The sequence below is a fragment of the Ammospiza caudacuta genome, chromosome 4 (genome assembly GCF_027887145.1).
Source record: "Ammospiza caudacuta isolate bAmmCau1 chromosome 4, bAmmCau1.pri, whole genome shotgun sequence".
NCBI lineage: Eukaryota > Metazoa > Chordata > Aves > Passeriformes > Passerellidae > Ammospiza > Ammospiza caudacuta.
In genome coordinates this window covers 76191314-76214597 of record NC_080596.1, presented here as the reverse complement: position 1 = coordinate 76214597, position 23284 = coordinate 76191314, and the positions used below count along the sequence as shown (strand labels likewise).

Genomic DNA, 23284 nt, shown 5'->3' with positions numbered 1-23284 from the left:
TCTCTCTGTATTAAAAATTTTTGCCAACAAAACCAAACTTCCTGCTTTTTGCAAAGCATGACTCACATCCTCCATTCTGTTTTGACTGACATAAGAGATCTATTTCAGTCATATGACAATAACTTCGGATCTAACTAGCCACTTGTGTGGAAATCAAAGCCTGTTCTTGCAGGAATGATGTTTTACATAACTGCACTGAAGATCTGCCTGCTTTTCCCGAACAACTTGCTCCTGGAAGAGCGAGGCGCGGCAGTGAAAGCCCAGCGTGCCACCTCGCGGCTGCCCTGTGCCCAGGGCCGTTCCCAGCGCCTCCCTTTCCCAGGAGGATGCAGACCTCCCAAAATCTGCATGTGTTGTAATTAGCATACCGGCACCCCTGCTGATGCCTTGTCCAAGCAGAATAAAACCGAGTAATTCTCTACCCGACGGATCAAACCAGAGACAGGCAGGTGTCATTCAGAGGAAATGTCACTGAACTGGAGTTTGCAGGATAAAAAATTACATTGCAGGGATGTGACAGGCTTGGAGTGCTGCTGCCAACCAGAGAGAGTTTGTCTGGGAAATCTCCATCTCCCACTTGGTTCCACTAGTGTGTTGGTGAAGTTTTACTTTCATGGGTCTTGGATTTTAGCTGTTTCATGCCTAATCAGTGAGAGAGGAGTAGTTAATTGGATCAACCCATCTGCCACGCAGGGGGCTGTGCCTTCACCAGGATTTCACTTGGGTTACAATGCACTTTTCCAGCTGGTTTAGGCTGGATCAAGCCTGCCATGGGAGATGGTCCCACAGCCTTCCCTCTCCCAACTGATCAATCTTGCTGCCTTCCTCAGGAAAGGTCAAGGAAAACTGACCTTGATTTTTTGGTTGCTTTACCTTTCAGAAAGAGCAGCTCTCTGCCAACACATGGAAGTAGCAGGAAAACTTGGCAAGTGATGGACCATAAGGTGGGAGTGCTCCTTTTTTTTTCCTGTCTTAGACCAGGGCAGCTTAAGCCAGTTACAAAACTCCCTTTCAGAGAGATATATTAAGTTTGGCTGACCCAATCCAACCTCACTCACCTGGCAAGAAGAAACTGCCTGTTCTTGCCTTCATGGCAAGGTGAATCAGCACAGGGTGGTGGCAGTGCCAGCACCAGCATAAACTGCAGCCAGGCTGCGTGTGGATGGTGACTGAAGGCAGTGAAGAGCAGGCTCTTCCCTTTTTGTCAACAGCAAGCTGTTATCTCAGCTACCATGTAATTTTCCTAGCATGTAATTTCAGCCTCAGATGCAGAATTCAGCACCCGGAGTCACGCAGTCGCCCTGACAGCCTGGAAGGGCTGAGCTGCTCCTTTCCTCAGTTCCTCAGCGTGGTTCTTGTCAGGGTTAACACCTCCTAGCTGCTGTTTGACAGGTGGAATGCCTGTTCAAAGCAGGTTCAAACTCCTCCTGGCACTGAAGCACACAGGGTGAGTTGGCTCCTGGAGAAGCTTTGACATGGGACAAAACCAGGCTTGTACAAAAGGACTTTGAGCTGTTTGCAAACAGAGCTGGTCATTGCTGAAATTCACAGAAAATACGTTTCTAAACTGCCCAATACCAATTTTTAGTGCACAGGCAAGGCTCAGCACAGCATAAATGAAAGATTTTCTGCTTTCACTGGAGCTGTAGCTCACCAACAGATTCAGATAAATTGCTAACAGAAAGGTCATTATCTAGAAGTGGAAATGTTTGTGTTTCCCCAGGCACTGCAAGATGTTTTTCAAGCCAAAGCCATCAGCCATTGCTCTGAGGGTACAACAGGTTTATCACCCCACACTTCTGCACTGACACTCCCCACAACAGTGGGATTTCTCAGGATGGGGTTCCTGAGTCAACACAAAACCCTAGTGACTGTTCTTCATTTCAGTCGAATACTTAGGATACTGGACAGAATCATCATAGAATCATGGAGTGGCCTGGGTTGGAAAACACCTTGAAGATCATCTCGTTTAAACCCCCTGCTGTGGGCAGACACCTTCCACTTCACTAAGTTGCCCAGAGCTCCTTCCAATCTGGCCTTAAACACTGGGGCAGCCACAGCTTCTCTGGGCAACCTGTTCCAGTGCTTCACCCCCACAGTAAATTTCTTCCCCTAATATTTAATCTAAACCTCCTCTCAGTTTAAAGCCATTCCCCCTTGTCCTGTCACTACCTGCTCTTGCAATGTCTCCCCAAGCTCAGTCAGCTGCTCCTTCAGTTTTACCCTTCTTGCATCGTGGAAGAGCACAGTGCTTGGGTCTGATTCCCTCTGAATATATATCCCACTAGATGAGTGTTTTTACCCTTTCAAATGGGTAACTTGCAGGAAAAATCGTTGCCGGCTGGCAGAAAAACACTGAACCACTGCACAGAACCACGTGCAGCTCTTAAAATCGAGTCACCTGCTCTGTACAGAAAGGTAAGGCCTCACCGAGATGAGATAAGCCCGGGCAATGATAATAGAGCCTTTGTTGAAATCCCACCCCATTGTTCAAGGGCTGATGAGCCGGCCCAGGGAGAACAAAAGGAAATGTTTCTAGTCCTTGAAAATCACAGCAGAATCAGAGGTTGGCAGCAAAAGCGAGCCAGTCATACACAGAAGTAAAAAAGAGAAGTCAGCGGCAGCTTTTCTGTTGAGCAAATAAAAAGATTATTCTCTACGAATTGTGGCCTGGCCTTGGAGTGAGTAGTAAAGGGGTAAATACCTGCAATTCTCATCCCTCTTTGTGGGATTGCAGCTGGAGAGAGACTGAGGTGCTTGTGAATGGTCCTAATGTCGCTCACAGGAGTGAAAATGCCGCTGTAGAGGGACTTCAAGGTTGCTGTGCCTCTCTAGTATGTTTCAGAAGCAACTTAATCAAAGGTCAGCCCAGGCTAGAGGGAAAAAAGATGGCAAATAAAAAACGGCTCTGTGTGCTTCAGGACAGGAGATCTCCGTGGGGTTTTGTCCTGACCCTCCTGCAGGGTGGAGTAAGGACTAAGTGCTGGTTGATACCATGTGCCCAGAGGACCCCTGGTATTTTTCATGTCCATCTTGCTAATTTCGAGGGAGATCGTGCTAAATTTTGAGTGAAAGTCCAAGAAAGGCTCTTCCTCAAAAGCTGTGGCAGCCCGGCCAGAGTTGCAGTAACTCCCTGAGCTCAGTGCATTGCCTGGCCTCCTGCAGGGGCTTCCCCGCCACCATCCTTCCTCCTCCCCAGCACTTCCCGGTGGGACACCCCGCATCCCTCTGCACTTTGTGGAAATGCCTGAACCTTTGCAGCCTCTGGAAATGGGTTTCTCGGGACTTAGCGAGTACTCAGTACTTACACATCGATGCAACAAGTGGCTCCGGCACTGTCTGGCATTGTGGGAGCTGTAGTTCGCCTCTCGCTGCACTACAAGTCCCAGCTTCCCGGCGGAGGAGAAAGAGGTGGAGGAGGTGGAGGCGGAGGAGGAGAGGAGCCGGCACGGCCCAGGCCTGCAGCCCGTGAGGAAGAGCCCCCCGGGGGCGGGCCGCGCCGGCATGCGGCTCCCCGGCCGGCTCGCCCTGCTCCGGAGCACGCCCCTGGCTGCCCGGCCGCCAGGGAGGGTCCGAACGGGGCGGGCGGCGGCGCGGCGCGGCTTCTCCCGCGGGCGGCTCGGCGGCACCATGGCAGAGGAGGCCAAGAAGCGGGCCGCCTTCGCCGCCGTGGACAAGCACGTCCAGGTGAGGCAGCCCGGGGTGCTGCGGGGCGCGGGGGGCTCGGAGCCCCGGGGCGCGGAGCGGCCGCGGGGTGCGCGGAACCTCCGGGACCCGGAGTGCACGGAGGGGCTCCGGGCTGCAGGGACCCCCCAAAGCACAGAGTGGCTGCAGGGTGCAGGGGTTCCCCAATGCATGCAGTGGCCATGGAGTGCATGGAGCGGCTTCAGGGTGCCGGGACAAACTCTGGGCTGCCGGGACAAACTCTGGGCTGCCCCCAGTACACGGAGCGGCTCCGGGGTGCCGGGACAGGATCTGGTGTACCGGGACCCCTCAGTGCACTGGGCGGCTCTGGGGTGCAGGGAGCTTCCCAGTGCATGGAGAGGCTCTGGGGTGCACGGAGCCCCCAGTACACTGAGAGATCCCGCAGTGCAGGGACAGGCTCCGGGGTACCGGGACTCCCCAGTGCACGAGGGGCCACGGGGTGCGTGGAGGCTCCCAGTGCAGGACGGAGCTCGGGGTGCACAGAGCAACTCTGGGGTGCAGAGACCTCTCCGTAATCCCCGGACGGAGCTCGGGGTGCACAGAGCAACTCTGGGGTGCAGAGACTTCCGCCTAATCCCCGGACGGAGCTCGGGGTGCACGGAGCGAATCCGGGGTGCAGAGACCCCCTAATGCGCGGAGCGGCCGCATGGTGCACGGGGTGTCTGGAGGGACGGACGGGTCCCGGGCTGCGTGGAGCGGCTCCGGGAGCGGGGACAGGCTCTGGGGTGCTGCGGCTCGGAATGCACGGAGGGGCCGAGAGTTGCACGGAGCTCCCCGGTGCACGGAGCAACTCCGGGGTGTCAGGTCTCCACAAAGCACAGAGCGGCCGCGGGGTGCGCGGATTTTTGCAGCGCATGGAGCGGCTCTGGATTGCAGGGACAGGCTCTGGGGTGCCGGGACCCCCTGGTACACGGAATGGCAGTGAAGTGCTCGGAGCTTCCCAGTGCATGGACGGGCTGCGGGATCCCCCAGCACACAGAGAGGCTCTGGGGTGCCGGCACTCCCCAAGGCACGAAGCGGCCACAGGGAGTGCCGAGTCCCCCGGTGCACGGACGGACCTTGGGACGCATGGAGCGACTCTGGGGTGCAGGGACACCCCAAAGCACAGAGCAGCCACGGACTCTCCCAGAGCACAGACGGACCCTGCCGTTCATGGAGCCGCTCTGGGTGCAGGGACACCCAAATGCACAGAGCAGCCACGGACTCTCCCCGAGCACAGATGGCCCTGGGTTCATGGAGCGGCTCCGGGGACAGGGACAGGTTTTAGGGTGCTGGGACCCCGCAGCGCACAGAGGGGCCGTGGAATACGCAGAATCTCTGGTGCATGGATGGACCCTGGGGTGCACAGAGCAACTCTGGGGTTTTGCCGGGACCACACAAAACACAGAGTGGCCGCAAAACATAGGGGTGCACGGAGCCTTCCAGTGCACGGGCAGACCCGGGGCTGTGTGAGGCAGCTGCAGGTGCAGGGCAGGCTGTGCAGTGCCGGGACTCCCCAGTGTACGGAATGGCCATGGAATGTATTGAACTTCCCCAGGCACGGATGGGCACGGACTCCTGCAGTGCACAGAGCAGCGCCGAGGCTCATGGATGCAGTGGGGGGCATTGAGAATACCCCCTCCAGCTTGGAGCATGAACAGTCCTGGGTGCAGAGAGGGACCCTGGGGTGCATGGATGGGTCCTGCTGAGCCTCTTTCTCCTTTGCTTTGGACTTCACTCCTTTTAGCTGAGGCAAAGGAAGAAAACTGCTTTTCCTTCCCCAGTGTGTGCCTCCCCAGCAGCAGCTTCATGCCTGATCCAGCTCAGCACTGTGTATACCGAATTTGGGGTAATGTCTTGCACCTCCAAACTTTCACTGTGCACCCTCCTGCGAGCTGGGCTGTGGTGGGAGTTCAGGCTAATGCCAGGTGCTGCTCCTTTCTCCAAATCCAGGCTGCACTGCTGCTACACCCCATTTGTGAGCACCCAGGCAAGGCGCGACAGTCCCTGAGCAGGGGATTCTGCCTTGTCCTCTGCAGGGAGGGCAGTGCAGCCAGGGGCTTGAGTCAGCCCCGTGAATGTCAGCTAGGGCTGGAGCTGCCTGAGCTTTGGCACCGCCTGCTTGGGGAGCTCAGCGATCAACGGTTCCAGTCACGCAGGGCTTTATCGCTTCTGTGCCAGCCCTTTCGCAATGGCAGTGCTGAAAGCGGGCTGAGGAGTTCCTGCTAAGAGTGTAGGTATTAGCAGTTAGGGGAGAGAAAAAAATCCCTTTTCCTTCCTGCTCTCCCCTTGCTGGAGTAGTGTTTTGAGGTTTAGCTGCTGATGGCTTCCATTGTGTCCCATGGAAGTTCTGCCACATGTGTGTGAGACCCAGCCCTGCCAGGCCAACACCATCAAAAGTGATCAGTCTATGAGATGGGGGAGCCTGGGGGCTCTGGCAGTTGATAAAAATCCATTTTCTTACCCAAGGGAAGCCCCAAATTGTGCATTGAGCAGTCATGGGAGGAAGGACTCATCTCACAAGGCATGGACCCAAGACACCACTGTTGCTGTGAGATGTCATAAATGGGGGCTCCTTTGATTAGGGGTAAAACCAGTACTTTTGGACTTTATTAGTGAAATCACTGGCCTTTGTGCTGTTTTATGGCCAGGATAATGTTTCTGGCTGTCTCCCAGCTAATGAAAGTTCAATGTCCAGCTTGTGATGCCAGTTAAGTAAATTAGCAGTGTCTGGGGTAACACCCCAATGGTTGTGCAAGCTTCAGGAAATAATGGAGCAGGAGCTCAGAGTCACTGCCCAGGAGCTGGATGGTCTCAGCTCTCAGTTTGCACTGGCAGGGGGCAGCTGCTGTTGGTAATGGACAGGTTTGTGTTTGCTTGTTAGAGCTCTCGGGGGGGGGGCAATGTTATCTCTGAAAGCAAAGCTGGGGCTTCCCCTGCACATCAGGGATGTGTGGGAGACACCAGGGCTTGGTTCTGCTGGACAAATCTCTCTTGCTTAACGACTGTGCCATAAATCTGTGGCACCGGGAGCTTGGCACTGGATCCACCTTCACACCCATCCCTGCCTTGCCAGGACAGCAGCTCCTTGTGTGCCACATGTAAACCTGGCTGTGGGAGGGGGCATTAGGACAGGATAATTTTTCTGGTTTTATTTTATTTTTATTTTAATTTTTATTTAATTTTTATTTAATTTTTATTTTAATTTATTTTATTTTATTTTATTTTTAAAATTTTATTTATATTTTATTCTATTTTTATTTTATTCTATTTTTATTCTAATTTTATTTTATTTTATTTTATTTTATTTTATTTTATTTTATTTTATTTTATTTTATTTTATTTTATTTTATTTTATTTTATTTTCGGGCTGTGGGGCTGTGCCAGCCTGGGGGAGTGGGGCTGGCACAGGCTGGGGCTTTAGAGCTGTAAGCTGCTTGGGGAGAGCTGGCTTTGCCTTTATACAACACCTCTGAGGGCAGGCCCCGTGAGCACCCTGTTAGAAATGAAAATACAGCTGCTGCCCTATGTCCTACTGCCCCAGAGGGGACTGAGCAAACTTTGGGCTTTGCTCTTTGTTTATCTGCTGCTTTTAGACGGAGCTCTTTGCTCTCTGACCTTGGAAACTCAGGTGGGACTGGCCAGTGCTGTGTGCTGCTGGTGCTGCTCTGTGTGTGTTGCCTTGCTGGCTTCTGTGGTGCTGGGCAGTGTCTTTAGGCCCTTGGGTTGGCTGGGAAAATGCTGTAATTACTAAAATGTTAAAACACTGCCCGCTTCACCCAAAAGGGTCCTCAGCTGTGCTGTGGCTCAGTGCCTGGGTTTTGTTTGGTGGGTTTCTGGTAAACAACATGAAATGTAATATTTTTTTTTTTTGCATGAGGCGCTGCTCCTGGGTGCTCTGCTTCTCACCAGTGTTTGCCCTGCCCCTGGTTTTAAAATGTTTTGTGGTTGGTTTTGCCCTTGGTCTGGCTGGGGTTGGAGCTGAGGAGGGAGAGGTGGGAGTCATGTAAGGCAGGGGCTGTGACAGCACAGTTTGGGCTGATTAAAAGTGCTGCTTCACCTCTGACCACTGATAAATGGATGGGCTGGGACCCTTGTGAGCTCTTCCTGCTTCGTTACAGGAGAGTTGCCCATGCTGAAGCTTTCCCCATCCCTCTAGGGTTCAGCTGCTGCAAGAAGCTGTCCCACCCTACAGAAATGAGGGCAAAGAGAAGGAACTGCCTCTCCTGGGTCAGAACAAGGCTTTGGGAACGCTGGTACTGCCCATGTCCTGCCCCCTGTGCACAGCTTGGCTTGCCCCGTCCCTGGCTGGCCTTGCTTGGCTCTGCCTGCTGCCTGGGGACACCAGGAGCTCTCGGTGCCTGCTGGCCACGCTGCAGTGACCTGCTGCTGTGCCCAGCTTCTGCAGAGTCACAGTGCTTAGTGAGGGCTGGGATGGAAGCCGAGCCTCTGGTTTTGGAGAACTTCTGTTTTCTTTGAGCTTTTAACTTGCAGAAGCGAGAGAAATGACTAATCCTAGGGGAGTGTGACCTGTCTTGAACTCCACCTTTCCAGGTAAACTTGAGTGACAGCAGGATTTCAGCTGGTTGAAGTGCTGCAGGCGTGGCTTTTCCCACAGCTGCCCAGCTCTGGATTTGCTGCACACGAGGAAAGAGCTCCAGATCTGTCTAATGTCCAAGAGATAATGCACAACAGCTCTGTGCCTGCGTCTCTGCTTGTCTGCATATGTTCCTCATCTGAAGTCTCTGTGGTGATACTGGGCCTCTTTAAGTCAATTTAAGCTTTGGATCCCATCCAAAGAAAATGAAATGCACTGAAAATGGGAAGTGCAGAAGGCTGCAGGTCACTTACAGGGGATGGCAAACTGACTTGATGATAAACAGAGACTGACGTGGCAGAGAACATGTCTCGCACAAGTAACACGAGAGCACCCATCCACCCTCAGCCTGCAGCACCTTTTAGGAGTGTATCTGTGTTACAGGTGACAGGCAGTGATCTTTGAATCAGGCAGTACACACAGAAAGGCCAGGATTGAGCTGTGGTTAAAATTTCATCCTCTTCACAAAATTTCATCCTCTTCCTGGCACATGCTGCCAGGCTCACCCACATTCCAAGTTTTGCTGGACTCTCCTATAGGCAGCTTTACACTCTTGTTTTGGAAAACATTCTTTATTATTCACAGGAACAGCTGCTGTGCTCTCTGCTTTGGCTGCTGGTGCATCTGTGCTGTTTACTAATGATATGGTTGGCAGCAAATGCAGCCTTTTACTGTGTGGCTTCCTTGGGAAGATTTTATCTTGAGGTTGTTTCCCCTTCTTCCTCTGTGGTATTGTCTGAAATTCACAGCTTTCCGGCAGGAGAGCTTTCATGGAATGCCAGCAACCGCCAGTGAGTGTGCATTGAACGCCCTGAGATGGGGCCGTGCTGGTAATTAGCAAGCACATGTCCTTTAATGAGAGGCAGAGTTGATTAAGATCCCCTGGCCGCAGACCACGGCCGTGCCCTCGCTGGCACAGCGTGTTCCCTGCCTTGCCTGCACAGTGCTGAGATGCTGTGTCCACGGGCATCCCTGGACAAGGCTCCTCTTGCATGTGCTCATGATGCCAGTTTTGCTGGGGAAGTGGAGTCTGGAGCCTCCAGTGACAGCATTCCTCTGTCTTTGATTTGCAGAACAATCAAGTTCTTGGGATCGGGAGCGGATCTACGATTGTACACGCGGTGCAGCGATTAGGTAGGATGCTCCCCTTCCTGTCCCTCCCACCACAAAAATCCCCTTTCCTTCTGCCCCAACTACTTCAAAAACACCCCAAAATCACCTGTGTGCTGACTTAGAGCTGATGCCTTGGGTCTGCTCACTGGCTGCTGTGTCCTGCTTGAAGCTGAAGGTTAAAACTGAGCCTTGGGCTCCAAGTTTATAGCCTGGGAGTCCTGAGGAGGTAATGATTTGCCAGCTGTTCCTGACAGCCAGGAAAAGCTCTGCACTGGCACCCACCACAAACTGGAGCTGAGCTCCTTGGTCTGGTTCCAGCTTTGCCAGCTTGCCCAGTGCTGGCTTGCTGTGTGGCTCGGGGCCATGCAGCTGCTCTGCTTCCTTTAACCCGTGTGCCTGGGGCTCCTTTTGCTCCCCACATCCACAGGATTCACACTGAGGGCCCTGCTGAGGTGAAATGAAAATGAGGAATGTGAAATCCTGCTGCATTTTATGTATGTACCCTGCAGCCAGGTTTACCTGCTTGCTCCAGGTGCAGGGCTTTGCTCAGGGAGTGATTCAGAAAAATTCAGCAAAATATTCAAGTGAGGCAAATGCAGCTTTGCAGAGTGAGTGTGAGGGTAATTATGGCTCATTACAGAGGGTGCAGAGGTTTAGAGTTCCTTTGCAGGGCAGTCCCAGCCCTGCTTGTGGAGGTGCTGAACTTTGGATGTCCTTGGGTGCAGAGCAGAGCAGCTGTGGGGCCATGGTGGGTTGGGAGTGCAGGATCAGCCCTGTTGCTCTTGGGGTCTTGCTTGGGTACAGAGGGGGAGCCACGGAATCATCAAGGTTGGAAAACACCCCCCAGATCCTCAAACCCCACACAGCACCACTGTGTCACCACCAAACCATACTCCCAAGTGTTACATCCACACTTCCAGGTGTGAAGATGGCACCACTTCCCTGGGCAGCACCGTTCAGTGTGTCCCACCTGGGTGGCTCTGCCTGTTCAGCTCCCTTGGGCAGAGCTGTCCTGCAGCCCAGAGCAAGCTGAGTTCTGAGCACAGGGGCGCAGCAGGGCTGGGGCTGTCCCTTGTCACCATTTCCCACTCTGTGTGTGATCACTTCACTGTCTGGGAGCTGCTGTTCAGCCTCCTGGGCTTGGCTCAGTACTGCAACCACTCCCTCCTTGAGCACAGAATCAGTCTCTAAATAAATGCCTATTGTATTTGAAGAGGAGTGGCTGTTCCAGGCTGCAAATTCTGGCTTTCCATGTCTCCTGATTGCTTTAGAACTGGGATGTGGCTTGTAAGAACATCAGCCTCATGAACTGGATGTTCAATCCTTCCAGCAGCAGCACTACCTTGGAGCATGTAGCTCATGTGCTTGCTCTGGTGCATGAGCTCTTGCTGGCTCCTAGGCTGTTGGCTTGTGCCTGGTATTGTAATTACTAAAATAACATTTTATCCATAATGATATCTTAGTAATAGATTTTAGTCATTTGAGGTTAGCCTGGGGGAGGAAATATTTCCTTCAATTTAATGGAATACTGTACTTTATTAGTTCTTTCCCTGCTATATATTTAAATGTTCTATAATAAATTAATGTGATGTCCCCAGGGCAGCAAGCCAGCAAACCTTTCAGACAGCTGCTGGAACTCTGTGTTTACATGGAGAGCAGCAAAAACCTGTCTAGTGGAGTGAGAGAGGGGATGGGGCCCCTTTCCCAGGTGAGGATTTGCTGCTGGGGCTCCTCTCTTGCTGGAGACATAAAGGTTAATGGCTCATGGTGGCTTGGGCTGGTGTTGAAACATTTGTGTTGAAACTGAGCCTCAGCCTATGGAGGGGGCACCTGTTTGCATTTTGAGCGTGACTGAGTTATTTGCAAGCCAAGCAAGTAATTGCAGTGAATCAGGGGGGCTGAAAACTGAGCTTTCTTAAAGAGAAAGTTGCTGTGGTTTTGCCTTGTGCAATGAACTAACCAAGGCTTCTGCTTTTTGCCTGCAGCTGAGCGAGTCAAGGAGGAGAACCTGACCATTGTCTGCATCCCTACATCCTTTCAGGTGAGTGCTTTGCTTTCCTCCTTTGCTTCCTGCCACTCCAAACACTCCTGCAGGGCATCTCCCCCTGGGCTGTGGGAGCCACCCTGCCCCTCTCTGGCTCACAGTGGTGTGAATGAGCCAAAAGCACCAGAGAGAGCAGTCGTGGTGCAGCCTGCAGAAGGAAGGTGAAGGTGCTGTGTTACCCTGACCTGAGCTGGGGCTGGGAGCTGTATTTGGAGCCAGTGTGGAGAGGCTGGTTGTGCCAGGGTTGGTGTGTGGCTTCCTCTGGATCCCACTTGCAGGAAAATGCTGCTCAGTGGTGAACCAGGCTCCTAGTGCAGAGCTCACTGGAGGCACTTTGTCTCCTTTGAGTCTGTATCAGCCCTGACAGCTGTAAAGAATAATGGGAAACTCTTGTGTTTTCAGCAGGAACTTCACATGCATCAGCTGGATTTGATAAGAAACTGCAGAAGAGAAATTGGGTTAACCTCTTGTTTGCAGGAATTGGTTCATACCAAGCTGGATGTTGAGAGGGCTGGAGGGAGAGGGAGAGCCTGGCTTGGTGGTGGAGTACAGATCTGCTGGGGAAGCCTCTGAGCATCTCCCATGCCTTTGGCAACTGGCTTTGGTCTCTTTGCCTCTGCTCCCTGAGGTGGGAACCTCCTTTTGGACAGGCAGAGGTGACACAGTGGGGACCACCTGAAGGGTCCTCAAGGCTAGGTGGCAATGCCCCAGGCAAGGAATTGGGCATGTGTCCTTCCCACGGGCCTGGGGACTGTGCTCTTGTCACACTCCTGTCACCGTGAGGGCAGTCAGGCAGTGTGGCAGGCGGGGCACAGCCTGTCCTGTGAGGTGTGCAGGGACTGGGTGGAGACAGCCCTGAGCAACCTGGGAGCTGACCCTGCTTTCACCTGGAGGTTGGATGGATAGAGACCAACCTGAATTAGCCTAGAATCTTAGGAAAACCAAACATCCTCTTTCCCTGCAGTTGTTTAGGTGTGGGGGTGACAGGGCTCTCTCTTCCCAGCTGTTGCAGGTAACTGGGGTATGGTGCAAGGTGCTGCAAAGGCCAGAAAGTGAAAAAAAAGAAAATTAACCTATATTGGTACTTCTGTTGATTATATAGGCTGTGGTGAGAGTCTGTCTTTGATCTGTCTCAAATGATTCCCACCCTGAAATGCCATGTCCCCTTGGAATTTAGGAAAAGTGCTCTGAATTCAGTCATTAGTTCTTAAACAAAATATTGATGAAGCTCTTGTACTGAGCATGGACTGGAGCCTGTCCTGCCCTGAAATGTTGTCATAGTTCATTTAACACCATGGAGTTTCTTACCAGTAAAACAAAAAGTTGCTGTTAAAGGGCAGAGAGGGATTGTACACCTGCAGGAGCCAAATTCCCAACGTGGGGCTGCCTTGTATCTCTTGCAGTCCCTTAGACCTCAACCAATTCCGAGTGGAGCGTTCCCAGCTCAGCAAAACAGCATTTTATTTTCACTGTGTACAGGTGTAGATGGCTGCCTGAGGTCATGGCGAGGAAGAGTTGGTTTCAGTGAGCTTTTATACTCCTCCCTCCCCTGTTGTCAGGGCACTAATCCATCTCCAGCAGTAAAGCTAGAGCAGGGTAAGTATCTGTCCCTGGCCTTGCGTTGTCTCTTCTCACCGGGACTCAGTGTGCTCCCTGGGACTGCTCCTGTCCAGGGCTGGGCAGTTACTCACTCCTCCCTCAGTGATGGGAGCTCTGCTTCTGATTCCCACTGCTCCCCGTGCCTGGCAAGCAGAGCTGCAGGGAGCCAAGCCACCTCATTGCCACACTGCTGACTGAGCCTGTTCAGGGTCTGGCCTGCATGTGCAGCACGGTGTTTTCAATGCTTTGAGTTTCCCAGATCCCCGAAATCTCCTTTTGTGGACACCATGTGATGAATGCCAACCCACTGATTTTTATTCCTATCATTTTGTGAGTCCTTAGGGCCCCACAGCCCATGGGTGTTAAAACTGCATGCTATGAAATGCCATGATAAACTATTCTAATCTCATTGCCAGGAGTGCCACCTACTAATTCTAATATTTCTGGGATGCCAGTACCTGTGACTGATGCACTTTGTTAGTGTTAGTGGGTGGAATTCAGGGGAATCAGCTGATCCAGGCTACTGAAATGGGGTTCTTGGTCTAGCTGCAGCATGGTAGCAAGTTCAGACTGAGCAGAGTCTGTGCAAGGAGGGAATCTCACTTGAATGATGATTTGTAACATGGAAAGTTCAACCAGTTAGAGATTGTGCAGATGACACCAAGCTGGGTGGGAGTGTTGATCTGCAGGAGGGCAGGAAGGGTCTGCAGGGAATGGATGGATGGATGATGGATGGATGGATGGATGGATGGATGGATGGATGGATGGATGGATGATGGATGGATGATGGATGGATGGATGATGGATGGATGATGGATGGATGATGGATGGATGGATGGACGATGGATGGATGGATGGATGATGGATGGATGGATGGATGGATGGATGATGGATTGATGGATGATGGATTGATGGATGGATGATGGATGGATGATGGATGGATGGATGATGGATGGATGGATGATGGATTGATGGATGGATGGATGGATGATGGATGGATGGATGATGGATGATGGATTGATGGATGGATGGATGATGGATGGATGGATGGATGATGGATGGATGATGGATAGATGGATGATGGATGGATGATTGATGGATGGATGATGGATGGATGGATGATGGATGGATGATGGATGGATGATGGATGGATGGATGATGATGGATGGATGGATGGATGGATGATGGATGGATGGATGATGGATGGATGGATGATGGATGGATGATGGATGGATGGATGGATGATGGATGGATGGATGGATGGATGATGGATGGATGATGGATGGATGGATGATGGATGGATGATGGATGGATGGATGATGGATGGATGGATGGATGGATGATGGATGGATGATGGATGGATGGATGATGGATGGATGATGGATGGATGGATGGATGATGGATGGATAATGGATGGATGGATGATGGATGGATGGATGGATGATGGATGGATGATGGATGGATGGATGATGGATGGATGGATGATGGATGGATGGATGATGGATGGATGATGGATGGATGGATGATGGATGGATGGACGGACGGACGGACGGACGGATGGACGGACACACCAAGGCCAAGGGTCTGAGCTTCAGCAAGGCCAGGTGCTGGGTCTGCTCTCAGGCCACAACAACGTCCTGCAGAGCTCCAGGCTGGGGGCAGAGTGGGTGGAAAGTGGCCCAGCAGGACAGGCCCTGGGGTGCTGGTGACATGAGCCGTGGTGTGCCCAGGTGGCCAAGGAGGCCAGGGGCACCTGGCCTGTGTCAGCAATAGTGGCAGCAGGACCAGGGCAGGGATTGTCCCTCTGCACTGGGCACTGGTGAGGCCACACTGAATCCTGTGTTCAGTTTTGTGCCTCGTGGCAAGGAAGGCACTGAGGGGCTGGAGGGTGTCCAGAGGAGGGAGCGGAGCTGGGGAAGGGTCTGGAGCTCAGGTGTGATGAGGGGCAGCTGAGGGGCTGGAGAAAAGGAATCTCCTCACTCTCCACAGCCCCCTGACAGGAGGGGCAGCCCCTTGGTCTCTTCTCCCAAGTGACAATAACAGGACAAGAGGAAACGGCCCCAGGCTGTGCCAGGAGAGGTTTTGATTGGATATTAGGAAAGTTTATTCACTGGGAAGGTGGTCAGGCGCTGAGCAGGCTGCCCAGGGCAGTGGTGGAGCCACCACCCCTGGAGGGAGGTAAAAGCCATGTACGTGTGACACTTGGGGACATGGTTCAGCAGTGGCCTGGGCAGTGCTGGGTTAAGGGCTGCACTCGGTGTTAGCAAACCTGGCTAAACAATTCTGTGGTTGCCTGTTCAAGCTGAGGGATTGAGCCAAGGGCAGCTCTGGGTGCCCTGTGTTGTGTTGCCACTAGAGGGAAACACATGGCCACTGCAGGTCAGAGCCACCCAGCTGCTGTGTCAGCAGCTTCCCACGCTTTTCCCACGAGCTGTGCATTTGTTATTTATTTTTTAGCTTATTTCCAATATGAAAAATATTTTCTCTGTTAGTTCCACATTGCTGTGGTGTAAATACTTAATTTTTTTGGTCCCATTTTTCAGCTGAAGGAGATAAGAAGGGCTGGATGGGTGTGAGGGAGAATGATGTCCAAGCTGAAACAACACAGGATTTCAAAATTCCAAATCTGCTTTAGTGCTTAGATACAGGTGATTCCCACCAAGCTGATGAGGCCTCCTGCAGTTTAGTATGGAGACACCCAAACCGAGGAGTTCTGTTGCACCACCTGAGCATTTTAGTTCAAATCAGCAGCAGGATTTTCTTTTGATTAAACAGCTCTGGTGTGGAAACATCATTTTCTCCTTGCTGTGTGTTCCTGCTGCAGCCAGGGAAGGACACCAGGAGTCTGTTTTCCTTTCCTGCCACTGGTAAATGCTGTTTGTTCTCTTCTTGGTGCACAGGCTCGTCAGCTGATCCTGCAGAATGGCTTAACCCTCAGTGACTTGGACCGAAATCCAGAGGTGAGTGGGACCACAGAGGTGAGACCTTAGCTCACCTTCCTCTCACCTGGTGCTTCAGAAAGTGTCCAGGCTCCTTAGTCCTCCCTGAGGCTGAGTTTGGGCAGCCACACTGCAGAACTTGAGCTGGGACAACAGGAAACAGCCTCAAGTTGTGCCACAGGAGGCTCAGATTGGATATTAGGAAAAAATTCTGCACTGAAAGGTTGGTCAAGCACTGGAACAGGCTGCCCAGGGCAGCGGTGGAATCAGCATCACTGGAATTGTTAAGAAACATGTAGATTTGATGCTCAGGGACATGGTTTAGTGGGGACCTGGCAGGGTTTGTTGAATGGCTGGACTCAGTGATCTTAAAGGTCTTTTCTAACCTTAATGATTTGAACGGGTTTAGTTTATTTCCCCCCCAAGTTGTTTCTTAGTTCTTGTCCCTTTAGATGACAGGAGGCTGCTGGGTTGTGTTGCCTCCAGGTGCTTGGCATGTCTATTAAGATGAGGCTTGAGACAGGAGTGTTGCTGAACTGTCAAAGATTTTTCCTGGTAAAATCTTTCATGCTGGTCCTTAAAGAACACCAGAGGCTTAAGAGATGTGCCTTGCAGGCCAGCAGTTGGTTTGGGTTTCTGTTCCTCTCACATGCCTGGGGTTGTTGGAGGGGCTTGGGTGCTCTCAGGGTGTCCTTGGCTGGCCCATCACACACTTGTGTCTGCTCAGGCTGCACCAAGGTGGTGCCAGCTCTGGTGACATTTGCCACTGCTGCCTGGGACACCCCAGCCCTGGGGCTGAGCAGGAGCAGGGCCTGGATGAGGGGAGGGGTGTTACAGGGCTTGCAAGGGTCTTCAGGGTGAAGAGAGAGGCGAGAATCTTGACCTCATGTTCAGAAGGCTTGATTTTATTATTTTATGATATATATTACATTATGACTATACTACAAAGAATAGAGAGAAAGTTCTCAGAAGCTAGCTAAGCTAAGAATAAAAAAGGAATGAATAACAAAGTTCTGTGTCCAGGCAGAAAGCAAGAACAGCTCTGCCATGAGTGGTCAGTAAATCCAAACATCCACATGAGACCAATCACAGATGCACCTGCTGCATTCCACAGCAGCAGATAACCATTGTTTACATTTTGTTCCTGAGGCCTCTCAGCTTCTCAGAAGGGGGAAAAATCCTAAAGAAAGGATTTTTATGAAAAGATGTCTGTGACAGAGGGGTTCCCACAGCCATTTGCTGCTCTCCCCACAGCTTGATGTTGCCATCGATGGAGCAGATGAGGTGGACTCTGACCTCAACCTTATCAAAGGTGGCGGGTGAGCCTTGCTGTCCGTCTGTCCGTCTGTCTGTCTGTCCCAGTGCTGGTGGGGGCTCTGAGCATGCCTGTGTGGCTCTGGGTGTGTCTGGGCTGGGCTGGAGCGGATCCTGTGCAGGGCTGTGTGTGCACCCACAGTGGGAGATGGCTCCTGGCCAGGGACAAGGGGCACAGAGTGAGGGATGGCTGTGGGGCAATGGCAGCACCAAAACCACCAAGAACATATTAGAGGGCACTGGGTTTCGAGGCCATTAGGCACAGTGAGGAGCAGTCTGATGTTTTCTGGTTTTGTTTTTATTTTTTCCCCCTTGCAGTGGCTGCTTGACACAGGAGAAGATAGTGGCAGGATTTGCAAAGTGCTTCATTGTTATTGCTGATTACAGGTGAAGATATTACTGTTCATAATACCTTTCTCCTCCATGGGAGGTTTCAGATGGTGCTGTGCTAGGCCCTCATTGTCATTCCAATGGTTACAGGAGAGCAGGAATGGGTGGAAATGAGCCTGGCTCCCAGTATTTCAGCAATTCAATTTATCTTTTTTTCTTAATTTTCAACTCAGCAGGCCTGCTTGGGAGTCAGCAGAGCTTGTGGGGAAGTGGCAGTTCTGCTCTCTGCGCTCAGTGATTGTCAGCATGGGATAAATTTTCCAGCCATGGGGCTGTGGAAAAAACAACTCCTGTTCTGCTTGTCCAAAGCGTGTCAAAACAGGGCTTTTGAGGGGATGGAGCATTGTGCATTAGACTGGCTCTTGCCACATGGACTGAGCCTGTGTGCTCCTGAGCCTCGTGCCTGAGGGGTTTGCCAAGGGCCTGGGGTGATGTTAATGGTGTCAGCAGTGTCATGTCCAGCACTAATCCCACGTCAAACTGTGCCCTCAGGAAAAAATCTGACAGCCTTGGGGAGCAGTGGAAGAAGGGAGTTCCTATTGAGGTCATCCCCATGGCTTATGTCCCTGTCACCAAAGCCCTGACCAAAAAATTTGGCGGAGTCGTGGAGCTGCGGATGGCTGTTAACAAAGCAGTGAGTGTCCCTGTGAGCCCTGCTTCCCTGGGGACCCTCCTGAACAAAGGGGCAAAGGGAGGACCAGATTTCATCTGGTGACACCTGGGCTTTCACTCCCACAAGTGACATCTCATGTAATTCCTCCTTACTGTACTTTGGTTCCTGGATTGGGTGTTTATGTGTTCAGGCTGCTCATTGAAAGCCTCTCTGGCTGTGACTCCTAAAGAAGCATCGTGGAGCAGGGAGCAGAGGGATTGCCAGCCTGGCTCTGGGGGTGTTGGGGGGCTGCAGGGCAGCCTGAGCTGCCAGAGAGGGTCTCAGCTTGGGGGTGATGGTTTCACTGACAGGTTTATTGTTTCACTCACAATTTATGTGAATGATGACTCTAAAGCACTGCAGTGGGGACACTGTGAGGGCTGTGACAGTCCCTGGCTGGCATCAGGAGACACAGAGCTCATGCCATGACAGCTGGGTTTGCTTCCAGGGCCCTGTGGTGACAGACAATGGGAACTTCATCCTGGACTGGAAGTTTGACAAGGTTCACGAGTGGCGTGAAGTGAACTCTGCCATCAAAATGATACCAGGTGATGTCTCATTTTTTAAAAGCCACAAAAGCTGGCTGAGGTTTGGTGTGTGATAGTAACCTGGACTGTGGCAGCTCTCTCCTGGATAGGAGGGAATGTGTGTGTGTGTGTTTGCTGCCCTCCTGCAGGTCCCTGCATTTGTTTCTACTCAAGAGAGCAGTCAGCTCAGTTGGTACAGTTGTGCCCATGGGGTTTTCCCACATGGTGGTGAAAACCTGGGGTGATGCTGGTTGATGTTGACACTGTTTCCCATTAGGCACAACAGTCCTGTCCTCTTCCTTACTCTCCTTGTGCCCCTTTAGAGAGGAACTTTAGTGGAAACACCAGTGCACTCTGGAGGGAAGGTTTGCACTGTATTTTCCAGGAGCTGCTTACAGCTCTGCATCCCATTCCCATTGGGAAGCCCTCCCTGCTGGCCTTGCTGTGAGGATGAAGTGCACTCAAGCTCTTGCTGGGCTCGAGCAGCAGTGGCTGAGTGCTCTGTTTGCAAACAAAGCAGCCTCTTTGCAAGGACCCCTGCCTGGCATGAGACCTGCTGCCCAGGCCAGAGCTGCCTCTGCACCACCCAGGGCACTGGCACTCTCTGAGCTTCAGGGAAGCAGCAGCTGGATGCCTTTCTGGTTATCTTGGCAAAGCCTGTCCCTCAAGTCCTGCCCTCACACAGCTGCCTTCACAGAACATGCAGGAACAGGTTGGGATCTTGTTGCACAAACTGAGTTGCCAACATCCCCACAAAGCAGCCGTGTATTGTCCTGGCTCCACAACTGAAACCCCAGGCCAGGCAGAGGCTCTCGTCAGTGGTTTTGCTTCCCTCAGTAGTGCTTATCAGAGAATTACAGAATTGTTGGGGTTGGAAGGGATCTCTGGGCTGCCCCAGTGCAGTGCTCCATATTCTAACCCAGTTGCTGCTCGTGGCTGTACAAATCTCTGTACCATTAAAGCTGTGCCTGTGCAAGAGGCAGACAGTGCCTGCTTGCTGTGCACAGCAGGAGCTTCTTCCCTGCATCTCTTGTTGTTTGAGAAAGGAATAGTAAATAATGGCACCTGTTTCCTGCTCAGAAATGGACCTGCTCAGGGAAGAAGAGCTTCTTCTCTACCCAGAAGTGGATGAGCCTAAATGTGTGGCTGTTAAAGCCTAAATGCAGTGCTGGGAGAAGGGTTTTGGCCACCTTGTGATTGTGGTAGCCCTTGTCTCCATTTCTATCTACCTTCCTGGCCTCTGGTTGTGTCTCAGTGATCACTGTGAAGTTAGGAGCACTGTCACAATAGGACACAAAATGAATGACACACACAAGCTGGGATGTCCAAGGTAAAAAGAGAGCAGTTTATTTCCAAACTCCAATATTTATAGACTTTCAAAAGTGACCGTGGATGAAATTGCCACCTCTCCAGCCACACTGGTCAAACCAGCAAACCATCAATTCTCTCCTCCTCCAGAAAGGACTGCAAAGCAATCATTATTTACATGCAAAGTGCGTGAGAAACTCCCTTACAAAAATATAAACATCAGGAGGCTTAGAAGAACAGGGTGGCAGAGCACCCCACAATTAAATGCAATCAAAAGCACATTTACAAATGGGCTACAAGTTGCAGAGGTAGCACCAGAGCTGCTGAGTTTTAACATTTGAACAAATGTCAGGCAGGTGATCTCTTACAGGGAAGTCTTTCAGGTGAGTTTAAAGGCAGGTGTTACTGTGGCAGTAACTGTACAGGATATCAGTGCTGTGCAGGTACAGGGTGCAGGAATGGTGACTCTGGCAGTAACCATACAGGATATCAGTGCTGTACAGGTACAGGAATGGTGACTCTGGCAGTAACTGTACAGGATATCAGTGCTGTACAGGGTGCAGGAATGGTGACTCTGGCAGTAACCATACAGGATATCAGTGCTGTACAGGAACCATACAGGATATCAGTGCTGTACAGAGTGCAGGAATGGTGACTCTGGCAGTAACCATACAGGATATCAGTGCTGTACAGGTACAGGAATGGTGACTCTGGCAGTAACCATACAGGATATCAGTGCTGTACAGGGTGCAGGAATGGTGACTCTGGCAGTAACCATACAGGATATCAGTGCTGTACAGGGTGCAGGAATGGTGACTCTGGCAGTAACCATACAGGATATCAGTGCTGTACAGGGTGCAGGAATGGTGACTGTGGCAGTAACCATACAGGATATCAGTGCTGTACAGGTACAGGAATGGTGACTCTGGCAGTAACCATACAGGATATCAGTGCTGTACAGGGTGCAGGAATGGTGACTCTGGCAGTAACCATACAGGATATCAGTGCTGTACAGGGTGCAGGAATGGTGACTGTGGCAGTAACCATACAGGATATCAGTGCTGTACAGGGTGCAGGAATGGTGACTCTGGCAGTAACCATACAGGATATCAGTGCTGTACAGGGTGCAGGAATGGTGACTCTGGCAGTAACAGCGATCTCTCGTTCCCCAGGCGTGGTGGAGACGGGGCTGTTCATCGACATGGCGCAGCGGGTGTACTTTGGGATGGAGGACGGCTCGGTCAGCGTGAGGGAGAAGCCGCCCTGCTGACAGCCCCTGCCACATGGGGACCAGGCTGTCCCACCCGTGCCAACCCCACGTTTGCCTTAAGGAGCGGCGGCTGTCGCAGGAGACCCGCGGGAAAGCCCATCAGGATCTGCTGATGTGATACTGAATGTCTCTTTTTTTAAAGAAAACAAACAAAAAATAGATTCTATTTATATATATATATATTTTTACTTTACAGGAATGTTGTCTTTTTTTAATGAGTCATTTCAATGAATTGCTTTAACGTTTTTATTTTCTTTTCTAAGAAATACTTAACCAAAAACATTACTCCCTGGTTTTGTGTTTGGAGGTTTGGTTGGTTTTATTTTCTTTTTTTCAAAGAGAACTTGAACCCTTCTGGTTGCTCATAGCACTTAATGGTGGAAGTCAGAAATACAATCCTAATGCATCGTTCCTAACTATCCTGGCTGGGAGGGTGATGTATGTAACAGGAGCACATCCAGTTGGGACCTGCTGATGCCTTATTTGGAACCTTTTTGGTTCAGTATTTTATGCCTTTTATTTTTCTATACCACTGTTTTTTAATAGTTCGGGATGTCTGGTTGTCCTCTGTGTACATGACAATTCTCTGAGCCTAGGGTGGTCTCTATATCCCCTCTCTGGGAAACTTATAAGGGCCTTTTCTGGGCTTCTGTGTGGAGGAGACATTCATCCTTTGAGCCAAACTCTGCTGTCATTTAATTCAGTACCTCTGATTAAAGTCTGTCCTGTAGCTGGAGACGTTTGGGACTTTGTCCTTTTAGACCAAGAGCAGAACTGGGTGCTTGATGAACTTACAGGAGCATATTTTAGCAGCTTAGGGCAGCATGGAACAGTGTTCAGTGGCAAATGATCTGGTTTGCAATGAAGGTTAATTATCACCCCTCAGCTGGTTGATTTGTGGAAGGATAGAGCAGAACGCACAGGAAAATGGAGTCTTCCTGCCTAAATTTTCCACATGTAGCAGGAGAGAGACACTCGTTCAGTATCTCATTTTTGGTGTGTAGGTGCTTTGCATGGTTCTGATGTCGAAATGCAAGCCCTCTCTTTGTGTTTTAGACACTGAAATAAAGAGCTCTTATACCAGACTTGGTGGTAATTTTGTTCTCAAAGTAACTTATTTTGTGGATAATGGGGCAGATCGTGGTCAGACCAAGGTCTGCTAACTTCCCTCTTGCAAGAATCCCTCACCCTGGCCGAACCCACCCTTCTGCATTTGATTTCTTTTTGCTTAAGGTAAATGAATTATTTAAAATGAACCAAATTACCTGGTCAACATTTCTTATCTGCTGTACTTTCCTCAACAGACACTGTCTTCAATTTGCACACCTAAAACCTGTGCATCTAAATCCAGCTCTTGTACTGAGCAAACTGCCAGCAGCTTGCTGGAAACACTGGGATTTCTTTTCCCACAAGCCAGAAGGCATTTGCAAAGCCCTGGCTCTGGCTAGGGGCTGTTTTCAGATGCTCTTGGGCTCCTAATGTAATCCTGGATGAACAGAGAACAATCGAGCACAGCTTTGTGCCCAAGTGCCTTCTCACTCCGTGTGCTGCTGGAAATGAGATTAGCAGGAGTGAACACTGCTGTTGACTCTCCTCTGCCTGAAATCAAACAGCTCCTTCTCAAAAAGCCAATAAACCCATTACTGCACCATTACTTCTGGCCCTGCACCAGCTGTGATCTCATTCAGCTTTGTGCTTAGCAGGGGCTCCATGGCCTGGAGATGGGCAGCTCTGATTCTTGGGCTGCTCTGGGTGCTGGGGTAGATCCTGGGGGGGCTTTTGCAGCAGATTCCCCTGCTGGGGTGGGACTTTGGGGTTATGGGCACTACACAGCTGGAATTAAAATG

General features: G+C 51.2%; 1 protein-coding gene across 1 annotated transcript; it reads left to right on the top strand.

Annotated features, from left to right (window-relative positions):
- Nucleotides 1–3435: 3435 nt before the first annotated feature.
- On the top strand, nucleotides 3436–22506 carry RPIA (ribose 5-phosphate isomerase A). The gene is made up of 9 exons (XM_058803674.1): nucleotides 3436–3687; nucleotides 9355–9415; nucleotides 11380–11435; nucleotides 15938–15997; nucleotides 17231–17295; nucleotides 17609–17677; nucleotides 18173–18314; nucleotides 18781–18880; nucleotides 21340–22506. Exons 1-9 carry the CDS (start codon nucleotides 3505–3507, stop codon nucleotides 21435–21437), a joined length of 834 nt encoding a protein of 277 aa, XP_058659657.1. The 5' UTR covers nucleotides 3436–3504; the 3' UTR covers nucleotides 21438–22506.
- The last annotated feature ends 778 nt before the right edge of the window (nucleotides 22507–23284 follow it).